Below are 21,921 nucleotides of genomic sequence, written 5' to 3' on the forward strand. Positions count from 1 at the left end.
TAGGATGATATAGCTAATTACCTTTTTTGTGCAAAGCTTTTTAAACCGTGTGAGAGAATACCCTCAGTGTGTGATCAATCCTTTTAGATTTAATTTGCATCTGTAGCTGCTGGAGGGAGGGATGGAAGGGGAAAGAGAGGGCGAGATTCAGGTAGAAATAATGGTATACTTTACTCTATGAAATAGACTTCTCCATTTTCAGTATAGGCCATCTCCCAGTTTGCAGGTAGAGGACCTAAATTATCCTCTGCAGAAAGAGGTAGGTATTGAGGGAACTTCTGAGAAGGGTCCGTGATGGGAGCAGCAGCGATACCACTATTCTCAGGCAGTAGCGCTGTCTCTTGGAGCGTGTGCTCGTCTTGGTCACCAGAATCGGCTGTTCAATCACGTGGGGGAGAGAGAGAGAAAGAGGAAAAAGTTATTCATCGATCACATTCCAAACCTGGTGAAGTGCACTGTTGTTGGGTGCCGTCGAGTTGATGTCGACTCATGGCAACCCCCAGTGACGGAGCAGCACCACCCCATAGGGTTTCCTAGGCTGTAAACTTTATGGGAGCAGATCACCATGTCTTTCCTCCCTCAGAGCCAATAGGTGGGTTCAAACCACCAACCTTTCAGTTAGGAGCTGAGTGCTTAACCACTGTGCCACCAGGGCTCCTTGGTGAAGTACACCACTGTACCTATATTCTTAAAAGTCCTCCTCCTTTCCTAATTGCTGGCCATTGACTATGACTCCTGTTTCATTTAGAGGGATGTTCCTTTGAAAGTAAGCCTCAAAATAATTGATCCAATTTATTTTACCTAAAAAGAATGAGGAGAGAAACATATTCAAAAATGCATTATTCACACTCTTGGAAATGTCAAAGAAGACACAATTTCATGACTCAAGCCCTAAAGTCGCGGAAATTAAGAAGACCATCAAAACATGCATCTGAGTTGGGCTCTCATTCTGTAGGCTTCGCTTTGTTTTATGACTGAGAAGCCTTCTGGGGGTAAGAAAAAAGTCTATGATGAAAACACAGACAGAGTGGCATTATTTTCCATTTTTGCATAAACTATTTACAAAATTATCGGTAGACACTGGCCAAGATCAGAGACTCTTAGGCTTTGAGCTGCAGAGTGTACACAAGTTTAGAACACAGAGACAGCTACACCAGTGAGTCAGATTCAAGCGTCTTTTGGAAAAGTGAAGAGAATGTCCCTGCGAAAACCAGGACAGTTAGTCCAGAACAGCATCGTGCGAGCGAACTGATCTGACCTGGATTTTAAGAGAGGGCTCTAAGTATGTGAGTCTCTTTGCCTTCTTATTAACTAGAAACATCAAGAGGTGATGTCATCAAAGGATCCACAAATGGCACTGTTGACATTCGGCTGAATGTTTACAGAGGCTGATGATATTAAATGTCAATCTCCATGGGGCTTTCAAACATAATAATCAGGGGATGTAGTTATTTCCTATCTCCTAGAGTAATTCTCTTGAAGACATTTCTTATTTACTGAAAGCACACTGAAGAATAAAAGGCTGTTGTCAACTTTTCTCTGATGAGTAGCTCCCAATGACACACACAAAACTGAAGATAATCCAAAAGTTACTGGAAGACACGCTGAGCCTACCAGACAACCACCTCCACCCAACACCCACCACCTTTGAGGAGGCTCTCTCTGCTTTTTCCTGCCCTGCACTCATTCCCTCTTCTGGTATCACCAACTCAGATGTCCCTCCAGGTCCATGTGGTCCAGGAGGGGACTGACTGAAACTCACTCCTGGCTGCTGGGTGGACCCATGTCACACTTAGGAGTACTCTTATCGCTCTTGCCTTTGAGATTCATTCAGGAATGGGCACATGACCCAAAGCAAATGAATCAATGTCAGCCCTGGAACTTTTGCTGCAAGTATCAAGCAAGAGGTGACCCCTTAATGCTGGGGTTACTAACCTGCTAAGTTCTCACGCTATAGGTGTTTCTGGCCATGGTGACACAGCTTGACAAGACCTGCCTGACAATTACGCCCACACAAAGGAAAGCAGGGAGTAAAGAGGGAGAAGGTTGCCTAATCAGATTGAGCCTCTGACCACACCCTGCCTTCTTCAGTTGCCTGATCCCCCAGATTTGCTTAATCAATTGGAGTTGGTTTCAGAACTAGTATCCAGGTGTCCTGATTAATAAAACAGCTGTCAGTCTGAAGGAGACAGAAGGAAATTAGGTCAACACGGAGGAGAGAAACATTTTGAAATGACTAACCAATAATAAAATAAATTCAAAAGTGGGCAGTAAGTAAAAGATTGACCCTGATTCTCTAGGAGCCAGTATGTACTCATTGTTGGCATGTTTGGAAGATACAGCTTTTCACACTGAAGTCTATCTAAGAATCACCAGAAGAGCTTGTTAAAACGTAGAATTTTGGCTTCCTACTCCAGAGATTAGATTTGTGGTAAGGTTACAAGAACCACACTTGGAGGACAAAGACATAAACAGTTCTCAGAAGAGTTGAAAGAAAAAAATGAGGTGGGAAATCAATTGTTAAAATGCCTCAGTTTGTGTTGGGGTTCACTCTCTCCTGGGTTTCTCATTGCCACATGCCAGAATCACTAGAATCTTCAGCTTTCAGGAGGGTGTTGTCCGGCAGCCGAAAGGCCTGTGTGGTGACGCCTCGGAGTGCAAACTCCTAAGTTCACCCATGCCAGGCCAGAGACACAGTGAGGTGTGTGTGGATGGAGCCCTGGAGAGGGCGCACCCAGTGTAAAGGCAGCAGGGTACTCAGTGCCAAACAATGGGCGTCCTGGAGGAATGGGGGCTCAGGGTTCCCAAATCTTGGATTTTTCAAGAGTAGGTGGAAATCTGTATTTTTATGCAAAATCTCCCAATTTTTTTTTTATTGTGGTTCCTTTAAAAAAGAATGCAGTGTGACACAAGCAATAAGCAAAATGTAGTGCTTACAAAAAGCAATGACTCTGGAGCCAGAATGCCTGATCTGGAATCTTGGCTTTATCAATTTACTATCTGGGGCACCTTACGTAGCCTCTATGCATCTTAATTTCCTCATCCGTAAAGTGAGAGGAGTAACAGCACCGACCTCATAGGATTGCAGGGAGGGTTAAACGAGTTACTTTATGCAAAGCACTCGAAACAGTGTCTAGCCCACAGTAAACACAATTTAACTGTTAATCACCATTATCATAGTCTCCTTCATCATCATCAAAATCAACACTGTTAATATTTGTCCACACGCCAGATCTGCTTCCCAGGCTGCCAATTTGTTACAAATGAGCAGAAAAAGAATAAGTTTTGACATCAGACCTCAGATCAAATCACAGTTTTGCCTCTTTCTAGCCATGTGACTTTGGAAGGGACATTACCATTCTGAGCATCAGTTTCCTCGTCTGTAAACTGGGTACAATGCCATGAAAACTAGATGAGACAGTACATGCAAAGTGTTTAGAAAAGTGTCTGCCAGGTTATCGGACCAGTATCCAGTCCTTGAATGCAAATGTCCAAAGTCAGCAATTGTCTTTTATATGATCCTTAAGAGCCAGCAAAGGGCCAGAGCAACAGTGGACCTGCAATAATCTTGTTTTAAAATTTCAATAAGCCATTTTAATAGAAGCTGGATGTAAAGAAAAAGGGTTGTGGCAATGGGTGGGCTACTACAAACAAAGTAAGAGACAGCCTCAGTTTAACCTTCAGTGTATACAATTCACGATCACACAAAACAATCAGCGTACTAAAACTTGACTACGTTAAAGGCACATCAGCTCAGTGGGAAGGTTTCAAAGTAGTTTTAATTTCCTGGAGAAAAAAAAAAATCCCTCCAGCAACTGGACCTTCTTTTAAATTATCCAAATATTTGTTTCTACTTTAAGTGCCTTCCATGTCTTCTTTTCAGTTCAACAGAACCATAATCAATCCCGTTCCTATGAAAGGAAACAAAGTCTGAAAAGGGAAGGCCGATGCAGACACAGCGCAGTCTCAAGAACTCACAGCCACAATCACGGCTTGGACTCTGACACATGCTCTCAATTTCAATAACTCTTGCATTTAATTTACCAAACATTTGGTAGTGCTGCTGTCCCCTTCTTACTAGAAGCTGCCAGTGAACCCAAGGAAGACAGGCAGTATGAAATATTGAACACGGACAGGACGAGGAGACAGAAGGCCTGGTTCCACCATTGTCTAACGCTAGACTGCTCTGCGCTCTTTTAACCTCCCCGTCCCTCGGTGTGATCATGTGCAAAATGGGGAGGGTAATATCTAGCTTGCTTATCTTCCAAGATTTCCAGGAGATTTACCAAATACACTGTAAACAGCAGATGAACATAAACAACAATTTTATTCATAGTAAATCAGAAGCTTCCGAGCATTTACACATGCACACTCTTGGGGACTTTCTATGGTGACCCTAGGACCATACGCTCATGACAAAAAAAAAAAAAAAGCCAAACTTATTTTAACTGCTTATAGATTCACGTGCGTCCCTCACTGGTACACAACCAGTCAAAATCTTTGAGGTTTCAGAGAATCGATGAACTTGACTTAAAATACAAATAGCATAGTGAATGGGCACATAGGTCCTGGAGCCAGACTTTCTGGGTTGACATTACAGTTTTAACTCACTGGCTTTGTGATACTGGACAAATTATTGGACCGTCCTTAGCAAAGTGCCTGCCACATAGTCAGCACTTGAGAAACATTAGCTCTTAACAATAGTTACTATCTCTTGGCATTCCAAAGTAATGCTTTATCACTGTCTACCAATGCAAAAAAATCACCAAACCAATGCTCCATAGGGGGCTCTTGGAAAACGAGCCTAGAAACCCATTTAAATAACATTTCGATATCTCTTGGAGGTGGTGATGGGTAAAACAGCTGTTTTCCAGTGGTGGTGGTCTGCTATATATTTTTCAAGTTGTCGACAATGAACAAGATGTTTTTACAAAAGTATTTGTTTAAATAACTGTTTACTGTGAGTGTTCTTTTTCAAGGGCTCCTTTGAGGTCCAAAATTTGGGTATAATTTGTAGAAGACTGTGTCTTATGTCCAACAGTCAGTCCGATGGTGAGTATCTGGGATGGCTGCTCATGGCACAGTCTGCCTCAATCATTGGCTGGAGGAAGGACGTATGGGCCACCTCCCCAGGATACTGCCAGCCATTAGTCCCCTTCTCTCTGGCCTGCAGGCCTTCCCCATGTTACCTGGGCACCTCCTTCAAAACACCCTAACAAAAGGCAGCTATTCAGTAGCAACAGCATGTAATTTAAAAATTCCGTTAAATATTTTCAACAGCGCCATACTATTTCTACATTTGGATATGATGCTCATGCCTTTATCATAATGATCCAATCAAGGGTCAAGACTTCATTATGATACTGTCACTCTATGCTCAAAGTGGCTGATGAATCTGTCACTTAAAGTGATTCAGAGTGCAAAATGCTTCGACACAGCCAGTTTCACACACATATCAGAGACCACCTGGGTCAATCATTTGAAAAAACCAGGATGAGTTAGTGGACAGCAAATTGTCAGCTGTTACAGCTGCAGTTTTGTAAGTGAAGGGGCATTTATTTGGCATACTGCTTACATCCTGAGGATGTCCCATCATATCTCAAGGACAATCCTCTCTCAGTGCATCCTATCTGCTCTCTTGGTGTTAAGATAGGAGCCTGAAGGAGACCACCAGGTACCACCTGGCTTTCTGTTTTCAGCAGATACTGCTGATCAGACTGATTTTAGCAATAGTGGCCGGACCCTAAGTGTTTCCTCGATGCCAGGATCTCAAGTGGAGATTCCAGGTCTTCTGAGGTATGGCTTGTAGAGACAGAGATTTATAGCAGCTAGCAACAGGAAATGTATCAAGTCCTACAGTCAACAGCCTCTACTTTGTTCTTGCTTTCTACCAAAAACTTCTTCTTAACACACAAAGGACAGATAAAGGCACATGTGCTTCTTGGGGACCATCCGGTTGGTTTGGCAGAACTGTTCTTCTGATTCTGTGCAGACATCTCTGTTTTGGGTCGTATCATAATTTGCTATCCTTATTTATTGAAAGATAAAAACATTAAAGAAATGCCTATTTTTAAAAAGAAGTGTTGGACATTTTTTCTTAATCGGTGTTCATTTCAGTGAGGATGACTAAAAATAATGAAATATTCCTAGGTGAATAAAATCAGCTGATTTTTCTAAATAATATGAAAAAGCAAGAAAATTTCTTTCAGATATTGCAATTACAGGTCAGCTACTGGCCTAATTAAAAAATGGCAATTTTCATGGAATCAAATTCTTCGAGCTGGAAGAGGGAACTTAGAAACAAACTCACCCTAGCCAGTCACTTTACAGATGAGGGAGGTTAGGTATCATCTTCATAATAAGACAGCTACCAAGAACCAGCCAGGAGAATGAAGCGCATCTTCTCCTCACTCACCCCAAGCTTCTTGCAGAAGGTTTAGGGTTACTTTCATGGCAATAAAGTTAGCGAAAGAAATTTTTAATTGTCATCTTGAAGAATTTTGGGCTTCTGAGTTTAGGTAACAAATGAGAGAAAACCTCAGGTCCATAAAAGCTGTAGGCAGCATCCAACCAATACAAGCCTTTTCCTAAATATTTTATTAGACTTCATAGCACAGGGGGAAGGAGCCCTGGTGGCACAGTGGTTAAAGCACTCGGCTACTAACTGAAAGGTTGGTGGTTTGAACCTACCATCTCTGCAGGAGAAAGATGTGGTAGTCTGCTTCTGTAATGATGACAGCCTTGGGAACCCTACGGAGCAGTTCTGCTCTGTCCTACAGAGTCGCTATGAGTTGGAATCGACTCGACAGCAATAGGTTTAGCACAGGGGGAGAAACACTGAGTCCACTAATGTCCCCTTTCCAGGGGCCCAGGTCAATGCAGTGAAGCTCCAGTGTGGTGATGTGAGAGAAGGCTACTCTAACAGACTACAGTCTCAGATGCTGACAGTGTATACACTGTCCACAGCTGTAACTCGGTAATACTGAAGGACATGTTTAAGTATAGGAGTGATGGAAGAAACAAGACGTTTTTGTAAGTTACCATATTACAGACCAGTTACTGGTATCTTACGCAGTTGTTACATTGTGAGTTACTACATAAGGTCAGACCCTCACACAGTGAAAAGCGTTCTTGAACAGCACGGCTTCATGGCACTAACAGGGAATACACCCCGCAGCCCCCGTGAATGGTGCCGCTGGGGCTGTGCAACACCCAGCCTGTGTGGCATTACCCAGAGGCCTTGTCCTGGAGGATTCCTTCCTAAAATGAATACATTTGGGGATAGATAGATAGACAGATGGACAGTACATTCAGTAACATATATAACACAGAATACCTCTTCAGCACATGCAAGATATAGTCTGACAGTATTTGTTACTTTCCCATCTCTTCTCACTTTAGGACATACAGTAAAATGTATATAAGTTAACTGAACACATGATATACTTCCATTTATCTCCAATTACAAGGCATGAAATCAAAGGATGCTGCTAACTGTCCATACAGTATCAATTGATATTAAGTTGTTAAATTATAATATTTCTCTTCATAAGAGATCAGTCATAATTAAGGAGCTGTTTCAAGGCCAAAAAATAAATAAAATGTATCTATACCTATTCTTATATCTATATTCCTATATCTATCTATCTATCCATCTATTCACCTACCTACCTACCTATCTATCTCCCTATCCATTTATAAAATATCATTTTGGAGAGAAATAAACAATGCTGACTAGTTTTGACCCCCTTCTGCACACTCCCCCCAACCCCTTTGAGATATTTGGGTGATGTTAAAATATTGTTGTGAAGAGACATGAAAGCTCAAGCAGGGGAAGGACCACCTCTACCCGAAGCATGGTGTAGTCAGAGTACAAATTTTCGAGAACCTACAGAATCCTCTGTAGAACAGCAGCCTTCTCGTCCTAACTCTTTATTAAAGCCTCCCCACCACCCGCTGTCCCCACGTGTGCTGAGAGGACATGGTCTGGCCTTTACCTGTAAAGCTACTGTTCATTTCAGGAGCGTCATCCTCCTCCTCATTCTCCACATGGACTATGCCAGCATTGTGCATGTCATTGTAAGACTTGGTTCGCTTTGGGGCCGTCTGCTTGGAGCCAGACTGCAGGCTTTGCAAGGCATCCGTTGTAGTCACTTTCCCACTGACTGGCTGGCTAGGAGGTTTGGGTGTCCCATAATAGTTTCCTAGGTGATGGAGAGACACATTCGCATGTTTCAAAAAGAATACAGTACTTTTCTTTCCTTCAAGACTTCACATCCAAATCTCAGCACGTTAATAAAAAACAAAAAAATTAAACTAGAAAACCAGAACCAACTGCATTTCACTTCTGGAATGCATTAGAGAACATGTCTTTCTTACCCAGCTAGACACGTGCATTCAGAGGTGGGGAGGAACGCCACATTATTTTGGCACAGAGTCTACCAGGGCTAAAACAAAGGGGCCGGTGCTTAAGAGCAGAACTTCATCCTCATTACATTTGAATTCCAATTTGTCACCTTTTTACATATATGCACGAGTATGATGCTGAATACAATTTAGAGTGAGCCCCACAGAAAATAAAAAATCATTACTGCCAGCACCTTTACAGGACTAAAACGTTGAGGTCACCTTCCCTCCATAAGGGATCTTCGAGAGTGAGTCAGGGCATTATTAAAGACGAGGACAGAGAACACCACGTGGCACCACTCGAGCTGACCGGCAGGCCTGACTCCCAGGGTGAGCAGGGGTGAGGACGAACGTCTGCCAAGCTCTACCAGAGCACTCTGCGTCCGTGGTGGCACCCCTCACGGGTCACTGTTTTTGGACCGGCCCCTTTTCGTCTGCTGTCGCTTTTTCCCCAGGTTTGGTTCCGGTCTCACCACAGTGTGCGAGGTGAGTGTGGGTGGTACATGGATGGATATCTGACATTTTAATGTTTTATTTTAGTAGATATGAGACACTTATTTTTAATGTGCACTAGAAAAATCCATGAAGTAAATTATGGTAACGATAAAAATTTCCTTTTAAAAACTAAGTTACAAAGCAATACTTTAAAAAATTGACTTATTTTTAGCTTAAAGTTTAAAAAGGAAGCTTTATAGCAATAAGAAATTAATCAATGGAATAAATAATGGCAAAGTAGTGATCAGAGTTTTCTTTTGAAAACTTAAGTAAAAAGTGAGCTTATTTTAAAGAAAACATTAAGTAAATAACGACATTATATTCAGATATGAACAAAATCATGAAAATAGTTCCTGAACGGCCACGGTTTGAAAACACAGCTCATGATCAACAATACTCAGTAACTACATAAAAAAACCAAATGAACAAGTATCAACCTTACAATGTAGTTGATCCATATTCACAATTTTGCGTCTGTCAGAGGAAGGCCAGGAGCATAAGAAATGAGGCTGAGCCTGCCAATGAACCCTAAGCAATGTCTGTATAATTCTATGCTAAATAAAGCAGAACTTGTAAAGAATAATAAATCCTGTACACGCTGTTTCTTCTCAAGGATCCCACCACGCTGTCTAACCTCTGTACACAAATACATGAAACTCATTTCATTACACAAGCAGAAAAGCAAAGAGAGACAATAATAAACTATAAATTCACAGTACTGTACTATCATGAAGTTTCAATAATGCAACTTTTTTGAAGGCCGAAAAAATACCCACTGCTGTCAAGCCGATTCTGACTCATAGCGACCCTATAGGACGGAGTAGAACTGCCCCCCGGGGTTTCCAAAGAGCAGCTGGTGGATTTGAACAGCTGACCTTTCTGTTAGCAGCCAAGTGCTTTAACAACTGCACCACCAGGGCTCCTTTAAAGCCTTTAGCCCTCACTGGAGCCTGGCACTAGAGTGAGGCTTGGTAAATGCAGTATATGCTTCCAGTCTTTAGAACGAGGCTGCACCTTGCTGAGAGGATCAGGGAGATACGTTTACACGTCTCAAGTACCTACCACATGGTTGGCAGCTGCTGTTCAGCTGACCCCCAGCTCACAGCAACCTCCTCTGTTACAAAGGAGAACTGCCCCATAGGGTTTTCTTGGCTGTAACCTTTATGGAAGCAGATCGCCATGTTGTTTTTTCAGGAGCTGCCGCGTGGGTTCAAACTGCCAACCTCGTGCACTCCCATTTGCCGGTCATCATCGTTCCCCAGGGCCTCTACCCAGCCCTACTTCACCCTCTTAGGCAACCTGTGTGCCCCTCACACATTTGAGTTTATGACTCCTGCCGTCCGAAAGGAGTCCCTGGGTGACGCAAACAACTAAAGTGCTTGGCTGCCAACCGAAAGGTTGGAAGAAGTGCCTTGGAAGAAAGGCCTGGTGATCCACTTCCCAAAACCAGCCATTGAAAACCCTAGAGAGCATGGTTCGACTGTGATGCATACAGGGTCGCCATGAGTCAGAGTCAATTCAACAGCAACTGGTTCCCTCTGTAAAGCTCTGTGCCCACCTGATCACGAGTCTCCACCAAGTCACCAACAAGCAAGGTCCAGCCACAGCAGAAACACAGCCCTTCGGGAGAGTATGCACTGTGCACGCCAGACTCCACGTGAAGAATCTATGTATCACTTAATGGTGGTAAATACAAGCCACTGAAGAATTGTAAATGATTGAAAATTAACATGGGTTATCACTTGGTGGACTGCAGAGTCTAGGGGACACAAGCCTGGCTGCCCCGCAGGCTCCACATTACCCAGCACATACTTCCTGAGGTGGCTGGGCGCTCTCCCAAGTGGTAATGTGCATGTCTCTGCTGCTATCTTCAGAACTGGCCCTACAATAAAACTCAACAGGAATGATGGCTAGGAAGTGAAGGGGAGGGCAGGGGAAGACTTCAGAGGAAATCACTGCTGGCCTTAACTAACAGGCATGATCTCTGGCCACGACCAAGCCAAGGAAAATATTTTCTGACACATAGGCATTCGACTATGTGAACTATAACAAATTATGGATAACATTGCGAAGAATGGGAATTCCAGAACACTTAATTGTGCTCATTTGGAACCTGTACATAAGCCAAGAGGTGGTTATTTGAACAGAACAAGGGGATACTGAGGAGTTTAAAACAGAAAAGGCATGTGTCAGGGTTGTATCCTTTCACCGTACTTATTCACTCTGTATGCTGAGCAAATAATCGGAGAAGCTGGACTGTATGAAGAATGGGTCATCAGGATTGGAGGAAGACTCATTAACAACCTGTGATATGCAGATGACACAACCTTGCTTGCTGAAAGTGAACAGGACTTGAAGCACTTATTGGTGAAGATCAAAGACCACAGCCTTCAGTATGGATTACACCTGAACATAAAGAAAAAAAAAATCCTCATAACTGGTCCAATAAGCAACATCATGATAAACAGAAAAGACTGAAGTTGTCAAGGATTTCATTTTACTTGGATCCACAATCAACACCCATGGAAGCAGCAGTCAAGAAATCAAACAACACATTGCACTGGGTAAATCTGCTGCAAAAGACCTCCTTAAAGTGTTAAAAAGCAAGGATGCCACTGTGAGGACTAAGGTGTGCCTGACCCAAGCCTGGGTATTTTCAACTGCCTCATATGCATGTGAAAGCTGGACGATGAGTAAGGAAGACCGAAGAAGAACTGATGCCTTTGAATTATGATGTTGATGAAGAATATTGAATATACCATGGACTGCCAAAAGAACAAACAAATCTGTCTTGGAAGAAGTACAGCCAGAATGCTCCTTAGAAACAAGGATGGTGAGACTTCGTCTCACATAGTCTGGACATGTTAAGATGAGGGACCAGTCCCTGGAGAAGGACATCATGCTTGGTGAAGCAGAGGATCAGTGAAAAAGAGGAAGATCCTCAACGAGAAGGACTGACACAGCGGCTGCAACAATGCACTCCAACATGGCAATGATGGTGAGGATGGTTTAGGACCAGGCAGCGTTTTATTTTGTGGTACATAAGGTCACTAGGAGTCGGAACCGACTCGACGGCGCCTAACAGCAACAACATAACCCTGAGTTTTAAGCCAAAATGAATCAAATCTGTATAGCCTCTCAACTTGTACAACTTTAGTATTCATCCACTTGTTTCCTTACGGAGAACCTTCTTTATGCCAGGTAATATGCTAGACACTAGAAATAAAACTGAAAAACGGGAGTAAAGCACGATGTTCACGCTCCCTCTGTTTGGTATACATCAGTGTCTCAAACTTCAATGTGCAAACAACTGAATTACTTTAAATGCGGATTCTGATTTCAGTAGATTAGGGTGAGGCCTGAGATTCTGAATCCCTAACAAGTGCCCAGATGATGCTGATGTGGCTGGTCCACAGACTACACTTTGCACAGCAAAGGTGTATGGACAGAGAAAATTATTCCTCCTTTGCAGATAAGGAACACCGAGGCCCAGAGCAGACATTCCTTTCTTGGGTCCACAAGGCTGATCCACGATAAATAACACTTAGGTCTCCTGTCTGCCAGGCCCGTGTTTCTTTCATAATTTTACACAGGGAGTGAGGGAGGCATACCTGCCCTTTTCCTACAGAACTATTACCAAGATATTATGGCTGGGAGTCCTGTACATACATTTTCAATACGGACAATATCACCCCCCAAGCGGGCAAAAGCTCTTTACTGGGGTAAGGGCAAAGCCATGGTACTCTTTATGTATACAGGAGAGGTATACACAGAGGATGTGACGACATAAGTAGATACAGCCCGTATCTGGTTCTGCCTTGGCCTCAAGGTCATGCGTGATCTGACGCTTCCAACTCTCCAGCCACGTTTTGCAGCTGTTGTCTTCTAGTTCTTTCTGCTCTGACTCCACTGGTCTTCCTTCAGCCCCATATGCAGACTGCGCCCCACCCCTCCTACTACCCTCCCCCCCAGCTTTTGCACCTGCCCTCCCTCTGCTCCTCATCTCGGTACCATCCACTCATCCTCAAGGACAGGAACTACAACCCCACAGACCAGAAGAAAGTCACTCTCATATGCTCTCGTGGAAACATGCGTCTTTCCTTCCCAACACCCTTTGCTGTAACTGTGAGATGGTTTACTTAATATCTGTCTTCACCCCTAGACTATAAACTCCTCAAGGACAGGGATCATGTCTGTTTTCATACACCATGACATCTCCAGGCCTGGCACAATGGTTAAGTGCTATGCTGGCAATAGGAAGGTTGCTGGTTCAAACCCACCCAGCAGTTCCACAGGAGAAAGACCTCGCCATTTGCTTCCATAAAGATTACAGCCTAGAAAACCCTTTGGGGCTGTTCTACTCTGTCACGTGGGATCGCTATGAGTCGGAAATGACATCACCTAACAATAACACAGTGCAGGGCACATACCATCACGCAGTAATCTCTGCAGAATCAGGGAATGGACAAGTGCAGAGAGTACACGTGAATTCCAGCCTGGATCCTCCTAAATCCCGGTCCTGGAGAGCCAGTTTTTAACAGCATGACTCATGCAGTTTGTTTCCAGTCCCTCAGGTATACCCGAGTTACCTTATATCTGCATCACTTTACTTCGACACTTGGTTGCTCAACCCATGATGGCGGCGTTCATAAAGCTCCCATCACTTTCTCTTTACCCTTCCTTTTCTTACCTGCTCCAGCCTCTAAGAATATGACTTGTATGCACACAAGGACAATAAACCAGTGTCCCGTAATCAGATGTTTGTCCCTGACAGTGCCATTTGGCTTAGAAGATAAGACCAAAGAGGGCAACACCAGTTAATAGTTACGTGACTGTAAGCAAGGTAAGGGAACCTTCTTTTTAACCTCAGTTCCCACTGTATAAAGTGAAGATAATAACAGTACCCACTTAACCGGGTATTTGTGAAGATTAAATTAGATAATGTATGTAAACCGCTCAGCACTGTGCTCGGCACGACATTAGCATGTAATAAATGCTGGCATTCTCAAGTCATGCCTGATGTTGGGGGCAGAGAGTAGCTCTAAAATGCTAAACAGTATGTTGTTATCAGAATATATGTTCAAAGAACATCAACAAAAGTTATCTTTATTGTGTACCTACTATATGTTAAGACTCCTACATTCACTTATGTTAATCTTTGTAACAATCCCATGGAAAAATGCGTCAATATTCTCATTTTCAGATAAAGAAAGAGACATTCATACAATTAATAAGTGATCACTGGCATTTAAACAGACTTGCATGTCTACAAAATCTATACTCTTAACTCTAGAAATATTTGGGGATCCTTGGGTATAGAATTAAGCAAAACTTCCCTGGGCCCAATCTCCTTATCTCTGTAAGTAGAGGAATGACCAGTTATGGTCCAGATTCTATTTGGTTCCTGTCAGTATCAGCAGAGAACATTCCATGGCAGGTTTTGCCAACAGGGCTTATCACAACAGAAGGCTTCCACGGTCTGCCAAAGAACACGACTCCAGATGCTCTCATTTTCCTCAACGACAAACAAGAACTCTCTTCACCCCTGCTTTATCTCCGTGACCCCCAAAACTGTACCCTTGGCAGCTGCTTTTTTGCAGACCTTCTAGGAAGCAAAACAGTAACATTATTGAATGCTGACATCCTCCTTCCTAATTAACATGCAGAAATATGCAATCCATAACTCCAATTTGAAATGTCACACTGGCATTGCACTTCCATGCGGAGGGAAAACCTTTGCAATGCTCAAAGTGTATAATCAGCCTCCTCTACCCAGAGGCATTTGTAAAATAGCCATGTTTGAATAGCTCATCACTTGTAAACTCTCCTGGAGAAGTCCTGAGGGCTGGCTGAGGAAGCAACCTGTCTTGCTGAGTGAAAATGTCAATAGAAGAAAACAAGACAGGCAAAAGGAAGACAGACGGTTCAGCTGATTTATTTCAAGCACCATATCAAATAAATTAGCTCAGTGCCACAGTTAGGAAATTGGGCCAAAGAAGAAAGACGTGCTTATTCTTGTCTTCTTTGTCTTGCCTTGCGGTGATGTCGATTCTGTCCAGGGACAAAATGAGGAGTCGGTTCAAATTGCCAGGCTGTGATCAATTACAAGTTCCACTAACAACTTCTATGCATAGCGAGAGAGAAAGTCAGGCTCCTTAAAAAGCCAGGAAGGGCCTCTAGTCTGTTGGCGTACACCAAACTGTCAGCATCATACCTGGGGGCATGGGAAGTTTCATAATGGAGCCCCTGTCCCCTATCAAAACCTGGTCTCACTCGTCCTGTTCCATTGTTTCTTGTCTTAGCAAACGGTACAAACATCTATCCGATTATGTAAGACAGAATCTAGGGTTCCAAGGAGGATTATCATCACCTGCCTCTTCTGTCTTCTTCTCACAATGGTCAATTTGTTGTCAGTTACAGTTGAATTGATTCCGGTTCATGGCGACCCTGTGTGTATCAGAGTAGTGGAGCACAGTTTTCAATGGCTGATTTTTCAGAAGTAGATTGTCAGCCCTTTCTTCTGAGGCACCTCTGGGTAGACTCAAATCTCCAACTTTTCAGTTGGCAGCTGAGCGTGTTAACCATTTGCACCATCAGCTTTTAAGTATGCAAGCTTTTAAGACCCCACGCACTAGGCAACAAACTAGGAGGTAGAACAGAAGCACTGAACACATTATCAGGAAGCACTAAACACATATAGACTGGGATGTTCCATGAAACCATGACCCTGAACCTCCAAACCAAGGAACCAAATCCCATGAGGTGTTTGGTTGCGCATAAGCAGCCTCAGCAGCTACTCTTTTTTTTTTTTTGGTCATTTTTATAAATGTATCTGTCTTAGTTATCTAGTGCTGCTACAACAGAAATACAAGTGGATGGCTTTAACAAACAGAAATTTATTTTCTCACAGTCTAGGGGGCTAGAAGTCCGAATTCAGGGTGCCAGCTGCAGGGGAAGGCTTTCTCTCTCTGCTGACTCTGTGGGGGAAGGTCCTTGTCACCTATCTTCCCATGGTCTAGTAGTTTCTTGGCACAGGGACCCCAGGTCCAAACGATGCGATATTCTCCTGGCTCTTGTTTCTTGGTGGTATGAGGTCCCCAGTGTCTCTGTTCACTTCTCTCTTTTATATCTCTGAAAAGACTCATTTAAAACACAACCTAATCTTGTAGATTGAGTTCTGACTCATTAACATAACTGCTCCTAATCCCACCTCGTTAACATCATACAGGTAGGATTTACAACACATAGGAAAATCACATCAGATGACAATCTGATAGACAGACAGACAATCACACAACACTGGGAATCATGGACTAGCCCAGGTGACAGAGTTTTTAGGGGCACACAATTCAATCCATAACAATATCTATGACATAACTTTTGCAATTCAACTTTTTACAACTTACTGACAGCAATTAAGTTGACTGGCCGTGGGTAATGGGCATCTGACTAGGCTTTGTTCCTTACTACCTACAGCATCTCAGACCAGCGTCTCTCTGGATCTCAGTTCCATCATCTAAAGAGATGAGCTCTACTGCATTTCCAGCTCTAAAATCCTACAATCCTGCAATTCTACATTCCTAACAAATATTGAGGCTGAAAGAAAATTCTGAAGGTTATTGTGTCTTGAAATTTTATTGGCTCAGTACGCTCATCTGTCTTATCACAATGTCACTGAATAAATGCACAAAAGAAGATCCTTACTCCTCAGTAGTAACATCTGCTTTGCGAGGATTTAAAATTATGCATTTTTAAGACAGCTTGACTCTTAAAGATGTGCTAAGCTTTCTAAGTCTGCTGGGTTTGAAAGGAAGAAACTTGTCAAACAGGTCCTCATCCTTCAATTCAGAAGCCTTTATGCTAGAACTGCACTATAAAAATAGGGCAACCACCAGCCTTATATGACTACTTAAATCACATTTAATTAAAAATTCACTTTCTAAGTCACAACAGTCACAGGTGGCTAGCGGCTACCATACTGGAAAGCTCAGAACACCAAATATCTCTCACACTGAAGAAAGTTCTACTGGACTTAAAAAAAAAAAAACTAAACCAAACTCATTGCCAGGAGTCTATTCTGACTCATGACAACCTCTTGTGTTACAGAGTAGAGCTGTTTCATGGGGTTTTCTTGGCTGTAATCTTAACAGAAGCAGGTCATCAGGCTTTTCTTCCACTGGCAGTTCGAACAACCAACCTTTAGGTTACTAGTAGAGCGCAAACCATTTGCGTCACCTGAGGACCTAGTGGATAGCACAGTTCTAAAGGACGCAGGAGGGGGTTCTCCACCCCTCCCTCTCTATCAGCCATCTTCTGACTACCAGTTGGTTCATCACTTTTGCTTGCTCTGGATTAAAGCCCCGTGGCCCGTGTTGACTTCTAAACTGAAACGCTTCTCCAAGCCTCTCACTTGTCCTGATATAATCTTCTGACAACCTTCAGTTCAAAAGTCACCTCTTCAAGGAAGCCTCCCCCGATGCTAGGTTAGATGGAGCGCCCTTGCTATATGCTTCCAGAGCATTCTGTATTTCCTCTTTCAGAATATTCACTACTTCCCTTGAAATTGTTTAAATTTAATCTGCTTTACAAGGTTGAGGGGCTGAGAGTGTAGATCCTGGAGCCAGACAGCCTGGGTTTGAATCCCAGCTGTATTTCTGGCTCACCTCAGAAACTTGGTAAAGGTAATCGGCATTTCTGGCCCTCATATTCTTCTTCTGTAAAACGGGGATAAATAGTACCCACCTTACAGGCTTGTGAGGGAGATTAAATGAGTTGGTGCATGTAACGCACTCTGAAGAGTTCTTAGCACAAATACACATTACATAAATGTTAGCAAAAATAAGTAACTAAAAAGCATAAGCACCTTCAAAGAGAGATTTTTCAGTCTTCTGCCCTGTACATTACACCCCGTGCCTCAGGACAATGTCAGACCCAAAGTAAATGATCAATAGATCTGTTGAAATGAATTGTGTAAGCACAGAAGAGCTTGCTTTAAAATTACCCTATACATATACTCATAACAGTATGTTGAGATATTTATATTAGAATGCTCATTACAACATTGTTTATAACAACACCAAAAAAAGGGAGGTGAGGCACATCCTAAATGTCCATCAACAGTATCATGGTTTGAATTATGTCCCCCCAAAAATGTGTGGATCAGTTTGGCTGGGCCATGACTCCCAGAATTGTGTGGTTGGCCTCCATTTTGTGATTGTAATTTTACGTTAAAGAGGATTAGGGTGGGATTGTAACACCACCCTTACCCAGGTCATATCCCTGATCCAATGTAAAGGGAGTTTCCCTAGCGTGTGGCCTGCATCACCTTTTACCTTACAAGAGATAAAAGGAAAGGGAAGCAAACAGAGAATTGGGGACCTCATACCATCAAGATAGCAGTGCTGGGAGCAGAGCACGTCCTTTGGATCAGGGTCCCTGTGCAGAGAAGCTCCTAGTCTGGGGGAACACCGAAGAGAAGAAGGCCGACGGAGAGAAAAAGCCTTCCCCTGGAGTTGATGCTCTGAATTTGGAGTTCTAGCCTACTTTGACTGTGAGGAAATAAACTTCTCTTCGTTAAAACCATCCACTTGTGGTATTTCTGTTATAGCAGCACTAGACGACTAAGACAAACAGGGAACTGGTAAAATAAATTATGTATATGATATACCGGGATACTATGCAGCATTTATAAAAAATGAGGTAGAACCATATGAAGTGATGTGGAAAGATCTCCAAGATACCTTAAGTGAGAAGAGCAAGTGTGATGGTTAATCATGGCTGGGCCATGATTCTCAGTGGTTTGGCAAATATGTAATGATGTAGTTATCCTCCATTTTGTGATATAATGTAATCACCTCCATGATGTGATCTGATGTGATCAGCCAATCAGTTGTAAAGGGAATTTCCTTGGGGGTGTGGACTGTATCCAGCATATACGGAGGGTCTGGCAAAGCGTGCTGGCTTTTGCACGCTCTGGATCCTGAATCGGCTTGTTATCATCTGACTTCCAGTTCTTGAGAGTTCAGCCAGCAGCCTGTTGTATTGCTTGCCGATCTTGGGATTTGTCAGCCTCTGCAGCCCGTGAGCCAGCAGCCTGCCGTCTGACCTGTCAATCTTGGGTTCATCAGCCCCTGCAGCTACATGAGTCAGCAGAAGCCTCCAGCCTGACGCCTGACAGACTTGGGACTTGCCAGCCTCTACAGCTGGGTGAGCCATGTCCTTGAGATAAATCTCTCTCTGTCTCTATATATATATGTCACTGGTTCTGCTTCTCTAAAGAATCCAGCCTAAGACAGCAAGAATAGAGTAAAATAAATAACAATAAATTTGTATTTATCATTTACATATAAGTTATCTGAACATTTGCACTGGAATCTTTAACAATGGTTACCTGTGGGGAGGAGGGCAGGCAACTTTTTCTGTTGTTCTTAAGTGCAGTCGAGTTGGTTCTGACTCACAGCGACGCTGTGTACAACAGAACAAAACACTGCCTGGCCCTGCGCCATCCTCACAATTGTCGCTTTTTCAGCCTCTGTGTCAATCCATCTCATTGAGGGTCTTTCTCTTTTTCACTGACCCTCTACTTTACCAAGCATGATGTCCTTCTCCAGGGACTGGTCCCTCCTGATAACAGGTCTGAAGTATGTGAGACAAAGTCTCTCCATCCTTGCTCCTAAGGAGCATTCTGGTTGTACTTCTTCTTTCAAGACTGATTTGTTCATTCTTCTGGGAAGTCCATGGTGTATTCAATATTCTCCAACACCATAGTTCAAATACTTCAGTTTTTCAGTCCTGCTTATTCATTATCCAGCTTTCATATGCATATGAGGTGACTGAAAATATCATGGCTTGGGTCAGGGACACCTTAGTCCTCAAAGTGACATCTTTGCCTTTTAACACTTTAAAGAGATCTTTTGCAGCAGATTTGCCCAATGCTTTATGTTGTTTGGTTTCTTGATTGCTGCTTCCATGGAAATTGATTGTGGATTCAACTAAAATGAATCCTTGACAACTTCAGTGTTTTCTTCATTTATCATGATGTTGCTTATTGGTCCAGTTGTGAGGATATTTTTCTTTATGCTGAGGTGTAATCCATACTGAAGGCAACTTTCACTTAGCCTTAAATATTTTTTAGTTCTTTATTATAAGAATTATTCCATCATAAAGTTATTTCTTTTATTTAAGTTTAAAAAGCATCTTGCTTTTAAGACTGTTTTATGTTGTTGCGGCAGATTTTCCTCTCTGGAACCAGAATAGGCAGAGAGAAAAAAATTCGAGGAGAAAAAAAAACAATCAGTAAGGGGCAAGTAAACAAAGCTATTTTACTGGCAAACCTGCTTTACTGGCTAGTGGAAGGGGGAGGGAATCTACCAGGGTGGCAATTTTCAGAGCAGCCTTGTGTGTAAAAATAAGAGCTAATGCTGATTAAGAGCGTACATGTGTCAGACACAGGTAAGCCCTTTCCAATTATTGTCTCATTTAATCCTACCTATGAGGAAGGCACGAGTATTATCCTCATTTCACTGAGGGGAAAATGGAGACGTGGAGCATTAAGTAACTTGCCTGAGGGCACACAGCTCAGTAAGCGGAGGGGCTGAGGCAGGGCTACTGGATACCCTGCTTGCTAGTGAGCGTCCCACAAACAGCAGCCACCATAATGGGGCTAATTCAGGGGAGGCAAAAACAGAGGAAGGAGCACTGGTAGCACAGGGGTTAAGTGCCTGGCTGCTAAGAGAATGGTCAGAGCTTCAAACTCAACAGCCACTCTGCAGGAGAGAGATGTGGCACTCTGCTTCTGTAAAGATTTCAGCCTAGGAAACCCTATGGGGCAGTCCTACTCTATCCTATAGGGTCCTTGTGAGTTGGAATTGAGTCTAAGGCAACAAGTTTTTTTAAAGACAGAGGAAGCTCTTGAAAGATCTATTCAGCCTAATTCCTATGACTGTACCTGGCATTTAATAAGAATTCCACTTCAGGAATTAGAGTCAACAGGTTATTAGAGTCAACAGAACATCTACTAGAGTCGGTTCCAAAAAGTTACGAGCAGTCTCATACGGCAGGCATGTGATACCACTGAAAGGTCAAAGGCTGAAGAACGTTTACAGTCAAATGGGTAACGACAGAGTGGATTAATCCTGGGCGTAAGGAAATGTCAACTCCAACTAAGCGACACTCACAGAAACAGTTCTTACAGAAAGCTAGGTCAAAGTACTAATGCGTGATTTCCCACACCTTGTTAGTTACATCTAGGATATGCTTCTTGGGGTTTTTAAGAAAGAGCATGGCATTTGAAAGTCAAATGGAAGCAGGTAAAACCTTGAAAAAGTCACTTAAATCCAAAAGGCCCCAACAACCCCAAGGAAAAAATGGGGGATGATAATAGCTACCTCTGTTGCAACGATGAAGTTAAATGACACAACTACGTGACTCCACCTACTATACTACTTGTCACATAAACAACTTAGTAAAAGGAGTTTATTTTCTTTTTTCCCAGACAAACTGCTGTCTAAGTTACATGCTTCTCCTTTTCGATCCAATATTCTTTCACCTTGCACAACCATTCCCACACCTAACTCCTCCAAGAATGCCAATGATGGTGTTTGTATCAGGAGACTGGAGCTTGGGAGATGGGCATAATGACTGATTTCAGATAAAGACAATTCACTTTTGCTAGCCCCAGACAACTCTCACTTGCTCTATTCTCTGTCACTTGAATATTCAATTAACTTCACATCTACAAGATAACACATTGGAGAAGCTCTGGATACACCCACTCAGCCTCCTCCCTTCCCTCAACTCACTCCTAGGCCTCAACGGATCATTCTTGCTTTGGACATTCTCAGATCCCCTCCCAGCCCACAACCACCCAGTGAAATCCCAATACTCCCAGGGAACTAAGCCAACTGACAACTAACAATAATACACAAAGGGAATATTCATGAGCTCACAATCGGGAATTTGATTAACATCTAACCATTGCTGAGTTTATATTCAGAATCTGTAAATCAGTAATAGGTACAA

The 21,921-nt window shown here is 42.9% G+C and overlaps 1 protein-coding gene across 1 annotated transcript in view; it reads right to left on the reverse strand.

The window, feature by feature from the left end:
* Positions 1-21,921, reverse strand: part of MAGI1 (membrane associated guanylate kinase, WW and PDZ domain containing 1) — a 659,819-nt gene that overhangs the window by 99,573 nt on the left and 538,325 nt on the right. Inside the window, exons 10-11 of the mRNA XM_004368768.2 lie at positions 7,998-8,204; positions 175-376 (exon numbers count right to left, since the gene is read on the reverse strand). Coding sequence (XP_004368825.1) covers positions 175-376; positions 7,998-8,204 — 409 coding nt within the window. The remainder of the gene's footprint in view (positions 1-174; positions 377-7,997; positions 8,205-21,921) is intronic.

Source organism: Trichechus manatus, unplaced genomic scaffold (genome assembly GCF_000243295.1).
Source record: "Trichechus manatus latirostris isolate Lorelei unplaced genomic scaffold, TriManLat1.0 scaffold00001, whole genome shotgun sequence".
NCBI classification, from domain to species: domain Eukaryota; kingdom Metazoa; phylum Chordata; class Mammalia; order Sirenia; family Trichechidae; genus Trichechus; species Trichechus manatus.